Source organism: Triticum aestivum, chromosome 1B, assembly GCF_018294505.1.
Source record: "Triticum aestivum cultivar Chinese Spring chromosome 1B, IWGSC CS RefSeq v2.1, whole genome shotgun sequence".
Taxonomy (NCBI): Eukaryota; Viridiplantae; Streptophyta; class Magnoliopsida; order Poales; family Poaceae; genus Triticum; species Triticum aestivum.
In genome coordinates this window covers 16,637,109-16,645,594 of record NC_057795.1, presented here as the reverse complement: position 1 = coordinate 16,645,594, position 8,486 = coordinate 16,637,109, and the positions used below count along the sequence as shown (strand labels likewise).

General features: G+C 47.8%; 1 protein-coding gene across 1 annotated transcript; it reads left to right on the top strand.

The window, feature by feature from the left end:
- Positions 1-241: 241 nt before the first annotated feature.
- Positions 242-8,480, top strand: LOC123103940 (uncharacterized). Its single transcript, XM_044525643.1, has 3 exons — positions 242-807; positions 5,452-7,519; positions 7,733-8,480. The coding sequence occupies exons 1-3, from the start codon at positions 596-598 to the stop codon at positions 8,348-8,350; spliced, it is 2,898 nt and encodes a 965-aa protein (XP_044381578.1). The 5' UTR covers positions 242-595; the 3' UTR covers positions 8,351-8,480.
- Positions 8,481-8,486: the final 6 nt, after the last annotated feature.

Genomic DNA, 8,486 nt, shown 5'->3' with positions numbered 1-8,486 from the left:
TGTAACAGGTACATCGACGTGGACTGGAAGTAAATAAACCGCTTTGGAATCTAGCCCCACCACACAATAAAATTACATGGTCCAGTCACGTCAACTGTCGCCTACTATTTGTAGGGGCTAAAGCTAAAAAGCTAATCAGGGCGACTAGCCTCTGACAAAAACATATCATGAGACTATAAAAAAAAGCTTTAACCTGTCGGCTAATTACTCATTGCCACCATGACTCATCTCTCTCTCTCTCTCTTGCCCCCCTCTCTCTCATAATCGCTGGTACTCTCTCCCGCATGCATATCTGGCATTCTCTCCACCTTTTCTCCAACCCAGAAACTCTCTCTCTCTCTCTGGCTATAGCTCTCTCTCTCCCTCTCTCTCTCTGGCTATAGCTCTCTGGCTATAGCGCTCTCTCTCTCTCAGTTTTCTCACCGCCGTCACGGTTGCTCGCCGCAGCTTCACACCCCCACCACTACCAACTATCCCTTACCCGCAACTGAGTCGCCCACCTCCGACCATGGTCATTGCTGACCGAACCGGGCCTGCGCCATGTGTTCTGCTGACAACCTCCACTTCGCTACCCAAACGGATCTTGATGTGAAGAATGGCTAGGCAGAAATACGACTCCCAGTGGAAGGAAGTAAGGCTCATCAATGCCTATGCAGTGCTTGTTGTGTATGTGTTGCACACGATCAGAGGGATAGGCTTCCTGGCGATGACATGGAGCACGGTGGTTCTTCTCGGTGGCTTCGTCTCCATGATAGACAAGGTGGATTTTGGGCGTCTCACTCTGATTACCCTCATACAGATACTCTGGTCAGTCTCTCTCTCTCTCTCTCTCTCTCTCTCTCTCTCTCTCTCTCATGCACTTTGATATCGGTTTTCACGCACTTTCATTATCCTCTTGTTTTCATGCACTTTGATTATGTGTTTCCTTTTTCCTTGATCAGAGTGGATTTTTGAGCTCGGGCTCCATGGCATCCCTTATCCTTGCCCTTCCAACATTTTCTTGAGATCTGTGTTAGCCAACTAGCTTAGTACATGAAAGTTTCTATTTTCAGTTTGGCTCAAATGAAACAACGTACGAACTTTAACTTTGCAGGTCAACCAAACTTTAGATATTCAATGTGTGAAAAACATTCGGATTTTTGATCCAGCATAAATAACAAAATGAGATTATTTTTATTTTTTGTAAATAAGTTATTTTAAGCGTTTATCATGCATAAAAAATCCAAAAACAGTTCCCACATTACAGTAGAATGTTTTGTCGTCATGCAAAGTATAAAGTTCATATGTTGTTTTATATAGGATAAACAAAAGAATAAAAGTGCCTCCACAGATTGTGATGTAGAAAATTGGTGGCTAGATAGGGGGATGGTGAGGTAGTTCTCTTACAAAGCCTATCCCAGGATAATCAGAAAACGCAAAACGCAAACTACTACGCTGCCGAAAGATAACACGAGAAGACCCGAGAACACCGCTACACTACACCCTAGTACACCTAAGCTCCACGGCAACACCCTCACGAGGGGGAATGGCGTGAAGTGTTGCCGTTGTCGAGCCCACACCGGACAAGCGTTTTCATCCAGAACCCAGGCATAGAGAGGAGCATCACGAAGACGTCTTCAAGAAGATAACGGCGCCCGCGAGCGTCGCTATCGTCCGCAATAAAGTGCAGAGCCACCACGAGGTCTTTAGGGGAAGTGCAACATTTCCAGATCCCTAGCTCTGGATCGGGGCGACACCACCGAAAAAGGAGCTCGCCCGAGCCACCCGCCGCTATACCTCTCGCTGCCCACGTGACCATTTTCCCAGAGTTGCAAGGGTTTTGCGGGTTCCATTTTCCCGGTCACTAGGGCGACCGATGGCCGTCGGCATGGGTTCCGGCAGCGGCGGACGAGATAAAAGGAAGATTTTTTTTTTATAGAGAAGCATCGCGAAGGAGTAAAAATAGGAGATTTGGCGGTTAGAGTAAACTAAACTCCTTAAAATTTTATACTCCTAAGGTTTGAGCGTTCGGCTAGATGCGTTTAGGGGAGTAAAATAAAGAGTTATAGGTCTTTAGGGGATCGTTAATAGATGCTCTTAGCGGAAGCTTAACATTGATACTTAGTCCCGTGGTTACTTGGTTGGTGCAAAAACGGTGACCCTGCGGAGCTTAGTATTATCCAGTCCACCAAATTGAACTGCAGCCAGCTCCACTCCACTCATCCGACTCCATATAGTTGAAGCATCTGGCACCGCGCCGCTCAGCTCCTGGCAGGTTCTTAGCCGAACATGAACCAGTATCCTAAAGTATCGTAAGGGGACAGAGCCTTGTGCACGGCCAAAGAGACCAGTAAATGACGTGTTTCGTATATATCCTGCATCGTTTTTCGGCCCCTTACATGTGTGACTCATCTGAACCTGGCTGAGCTAATGCAGGCTCAAAACCATGTTGTTTACATCGTTTGGTAGATTGCATTGCATCAATGGTCAGATTAGGCCTCCCATTTTGTAGCCTGCGTTCGTGCTTTATGGGTTAGCAGATGCAAATCACAACTGTTTGGTTGTGTGCACGCAGTTTTTCTGTTCACCCCTTTCAAATGTGGTGGCTTTACCATCTAAATGCAGCACACTTCACAGCAGCATCACATATGAACAACACATCATAATGAAGACTACTCCTAGTAATTAGCTCGTTATTAAGCAATGCATCATATGAAATAAGACATGAGTTAAAGTCAGCGGGGGCATCCCATGCCCCTGCACAACCCCAGGGTGCTGATCCCTGGGCATATTTACATGTTTGACAACAAATTCACGACAAGTTCAGAACAAACACACCCAAACTGACAACAACTTTAAGAGCTAACTACAGAGGAGGAAGAGCACGTCGGATGTCCCCCTGGCAGTAGTACTTTTGGCACGTGACCCTGCACATGGTGGAGGCGGAGGCCCTATGGATCTACACCTTGAAGTTCAGGATGGACAGCCTCAGGACAAGCATGTCGCCAGGGACGAACTTGTGCTTACCGCAGAAGTAGTCCCAGCCCCTCCCAACACCAAGTGCCCGTGGAAGATCTGAATCTGAACCAAGAACTCGCACCATTTGTTAGCAGACAGCCTAAGGACGTGAGAAGGCTTCAGGACGAGCCACTTCTTCATCACCAGTCGGAAGGCCTCCGGGATGAGAAGCATGGCTATGTCCTCTACGTCCTTGATGGGCACAAAGAACCTGAGTGGCTCTCGTGCCCACTCCTCGTGGGCCATGGCCAAGCCTAGGCCAGCGGCCAATGCCCAACGGCTGCCTCATTGTGATGAGCCTCCTGACATGTCCACCCTCCTGAGCCACCGGTTTGCCCGGATGATGTCCTCAACCACCTAGGCGCCAATGTCGACCTGCGGCCCCGAGCCTGCTGGCACATCCACCCTCCCGAGCCACCGTTTGCCCGAATGATGTCCTCAGCCACCTAGGCGCCAACGTCGACCTACTGCCCTCTACCAGCGGTGTCCGACTCCTTCTTCACGACCTACGGCCCTCTACCATCGGTGCCCCACTCCTTCTTCATGACCTACGACCCTCTACTAGCGGTGTCCCGCTCCGTCTACATGATCTTCTCATATCAGTGTACGAGAGTAAATACAGAGTGCATCATAATATGATCATGCATTTGGGTAAAACATGATCATGGCAACTTCTCAACATGCATGCATATTGCTATGATCAGTCCCAATTGCACTGATAATTGGCAGTTGCACTTTGGTGGTGCTATGATATGATTAAAAAATGCCAAAAATGCATTCACATGTGTCCTACTACTATTTATAGCATGCACATGCATTGTCCTACTATGATAATGCAAGAACGTAACACCTACTATATGATCATGTACACAGACTATATGTTTCATGCACACACCCTAACTAGCATTGTGATTCTACCAACAACCTAGCAGCCATTCTGATTATAGCAACAATCTAACCAACATTGTGATCATGGCAAGAACAACCTAACCAGCATTGTGATCTACCAAGAACACCCTAATACCAATCTAGCATTGTCGTGACTGGAAGAACAAACCTAGTCAGTGTAGAGCAGCAACATGAACACCTGAAGCAATAGCAAGAACACCCTAACTACGAATCTAGCATTGTTGTGATTCACCGACAATCGATTGGATTCGAATCAAATGCAATTCAATGCAATCGAATCCAACCAATTCGGAACTAGGCCAAAACAACTAACTACTAACGGGAGCACAGAGAACAAATTGCTTATAGGAGCGGTGGGCTGTCAAGGGAACACCGGCCGCGAACCAAACCTTGACGGGAACAGGGGTCCGGTTGACGCGGGTGACCCGGCCATTGCAGGTTCTGATCCGAGGGCCCTCACCACTATGTTGGTGCTCCTCGTGACGCGCGGGGTGGAGGAAAAGGGTGCCGCCATTGAAGCTCCGGTTGCACTCCCCTCACCTTGGTCCGGAGCAAGGGGAGAAAACCCTATCACGGGGTTAAAAAAAACCTACCAACAACGGCCACCATCGTCGCAGCCGACGTGATTCCCTGCGCCAACGTACCCCAAATATATGATTACCTCAAGAGTCGGAGCCGCATTGACTGGCACGACCGCACACGATGGGTCAATGGCCGCTGACCGCGGCCTGGTGCAGATGGGGGACATCGCCCAGATTGCGGCCATCAGGACAATGTCGGACCGGATGAGGCCGGCCACCCACCGGTCTTGGATGGCGTTGCTGCCGGTGGGGATGGGGCCAGGGGGGCGATGCGGCTGTGAGTCGGTCATCAGACATCATGAACGGGCGGTTAGAGGGAGAGAGGGAATATGGTATGAATGTGAGTGGGCGGTGAGTGAAGGGACGGGATGAGTTATCAGACGTCCCATCATCTATCGCGCTTCCTGGTGCGTGCAGGCGAGGGCCACAAGTAGCTCGAGCGAGCCGGCCTCGCAAAAAACGTCGGAATCAGCTGTTTCCCCTCAGCCTAGCCCGGGACTGATTTAAGTTCCATGCAGACAGAGAAACACATACAACCCAGTCTACCAAATGCTCGATTTTGGCATCACGCTAGCTTGGTTGGGCTGCATGCAGCCTACCAAGCACGCCTATAATATCTACAGCCTCTTGCATCTCTACATAAGATCTCACTTGTATGGAAGTCTAATTTTAGACACGGTAGTTGCTCTCTAGAGTTTGCAATAGGAGCTTCAAGCAAAAAAAAAATGCTACTACGTGTTTGTTCCATAAAAAGGATAACATCACATCATCGCCCTGCGCGAGTGTTCTGCCTGTGCTATAGGACAGCTTGATTGACCTGTTCATTTAGATTTTCGATCCTACAGGGTGATGCAAATAATAAAAGAGCGGTCGAAAAAATTGAAAAGGAATCCCTAATTGTGTCCTTTCGTGTGCTTAATTTGTTTCTGGTTAGAGTCTCTAACTTGAAACATATGTACGACAGGATAAACGCCTCTTTCCTTCAAATGATGGGATCAGCTGGTGATTTGTCCTCGAGTTTGAAGGCCGTGGAAATTCTTTTGACGCGCAAGTATCAGCAGGCTGCTAATGCGCGCAATGATCACTCGGAACTGCCAGTCTTTAAGCAAGTTGTGAAAGCGCTACGTGTGGTGATAGGATGGGTTCTAGCGGTGGTTCACAATGTAGTTTTGTACTTGACCATCTTGTCTGTGGCGTGCCTCTTCTTGTTTGGGCTGTTGATCACCACTTCGGTTTCGATGATCGGTCTAATGAAGCACGACTACTATGGGAACACGGATGAGGGCAGAGTAAACATGGATCCGGCACATAATATCTTGTATGTCCTGTGTGTGGTCCAAGGCGCACTGTTCGTGTATAGAATCACATTGATACCTTCGAGGAAGAGAATAGTGAAGCAAGTGAGCCGAACATACGGGTTCCGTGATGATGGCCGTTCAGTTTCAGGCTACTTAGACGAATTCAGCAAAGGATACCTTAAGAAGACATCATCCGCCAGAGAAAGAAACCTCATCACATATGCTGTACAACTAATGGAGTCGGAGTCATCCCGTAGCTGCCTTTCCGGAGCACTGATACTGGACAGACTACTCGCCCGGCAGCGTTCAGACAAGATCAAAGCTCATGAGTTAATCAAACAAGAAGAAGAAAAACAGCAAGGGCAATTAGATTTAGAGGAAAACACTAGAGCTCCTTTGTTTCAGACGGATGTGAAGAAGAAAGAGGAGAATAACGAGGTGGGGAATAAGAGGGAGGAAAGGAGGGAGGAGATGAAGAAGAAGAGGGAAGAGAGGAAGAAGAAGTGGGACCAAAAGAGGGTGGAGAGGAAGAAGAAGAAGAGAGAGGAGAGGAAAAAGAAGAGGCATCAGCATCAGCATCAGCAAACAGAGGAGGAGATCATGGTGCAGCAGTGCAAGGTGATAAAGCGGCTGATCGGGTCTGCGTCCTCCGCCCACATTCTACAGAAACTGCTTCACACACTAGACTCAAGACGCTCAAGTGACAAATTGATGAGGGAAGCTGCTGCGAGGATAGTGGAGCACGTTGCTGGAGTGATACGTTTGAACCAGTTCCCGCAAGGGATCCAATGCATATCTTCACTCATCAACTACTTCGAAGAATACCGTCGACTCCAGCCATATCAATCATCATCATCCTCAGTCAACACAAATGAAGACATTACAACTGCGACAAAAACAAACAATGGTCATGATCAGAAACAAGGCAGCAGCAACAACACTTCGCCATCCGAGTCAGAGTTGGATTACTCAGAGTCAGAATCAGACACAGACTCAGACTCAGACAGCGGGGTTGATCGGCCATCATCACCTAAGACGCTCCATGGCTACAAAGAATTGGTGCTGACTGGCCTGCGTATCCTTTGGAGACTTGCAGGCAGTGAGGACAACTGCACAATCATAAGCAACACCAAACATCTTGTCTCCAAGATCATGGCGCCTATTAGCTACGACCTAGTGCACCTCACAGGTCATAGTGAATGGTCCACTCAGGTAGTAGAGAGATCATTGGGGGTGATGCTTCGGTTGATTGTGACTGCCAAGGGAGACACTGGGGAAGACCTGCGTCAACGGATCTTAAGTGATGAAGGAGCAATTTCCACCATGAAAAAAATTGTTGTCTGCGAAGAATGTAAAGGTGGAGAACCGCAGATGAAGGCCATGCAGATCCTCACGCAGCAATGCATGGATGAAACTGTAAACAGAGGTAATCTAACTAAGATGCTCGTAAGCATCTTCGTTGATGGCGATAGCAGCAATGCCTCCATCAGAAAGACTGCAGGTAAAACACTGGTGGTGCTGTTTCGCAGCAGCAAAAGCGCCGCCACCCTTCTCCCGAAGGAGGAACATGATGACTTTGTTGGTGGTCTTGCTAAAATACTTTTACAAGTTGGAGACAACAACACATGCAGAAACTATGCTGCAGAAATTCTGGAGCATCTATGTATTCAGTATGCTGAGAATGGTGAATATCTCAGCACACTCAAGAACACCATTACAGGTGTGATGCCAGAGGTACGCACGCACATAATCCTTTATTTATTTATTTCTATTTTACAAGCAAGGTGAATATCCCTCCAGCCAGTCATTCCCCTTTCAAGATAATGGGCACATTTCCTTCTTTGCGTTTCTACAGCATTCTATTTTTGGCATCTGTGAAGTAGCCGCAGCAACTCAGTCTATATATGCTAATATACATACTCTACACTATTGTTATTAACATTGCAGGTACTCAGAGAAATGTGCCATGGGTCAACAGAAGAAGCAGAAAAGCCTGAGTATGCCAGATCAGATACTGATGTCGAAAGCCAAAGCAAAACCAAGAAGAAGAGAAGGAACAAGAAGAAGAATGCTTCACCCTCTCCTAGACAAAACCAACACCACAAGCTGCATGTTGCCCTGCTATCGCTCTGTGTGACGGCATGTGACAAATTACACCTTGATCTCGATGCAATTTCAATGGGAGAAGGAAGAGATCAGGCTACAGATCCAAGAGAATCTGTTACGTTCAGCCTTGCGATGAAAATGGTGCGGTTAAACAGGGATATTATAACCCCCGATAGCCTGACAGCAATGAAGCTTACCACTAGGATGGTGATAGCAGCAATGAGGAAACTCGGGGGCAACGGCGCCGGTGTCGACCGAGCTAATCTCGAGAGCCTCATGGACTCCCTGTCTAGTGTTTCAGAGACCATGTTGGATCTAGAGGGATGCATGGTTTTCGCTACCGAGACGACCACGACAAAACCTGCCACTATCGACACCCTCAGCTCCCTCGTGAAACAAGCACGGCAACTTCACGGAGAAATTAAGGGCCAAGACTCAGAAATAGTGACAGCTAGCTAGCTCTCTCAGGGCAAACAACCTAGATCATTTGCTATGGATTTGTGTCAGACGATTTCCTTTTGATATTTGGATTAGCTTCTGTTCATTCACCTGTACTGTACTGTACTGTGTTAAACTATATCGTAGTGCCATGTTT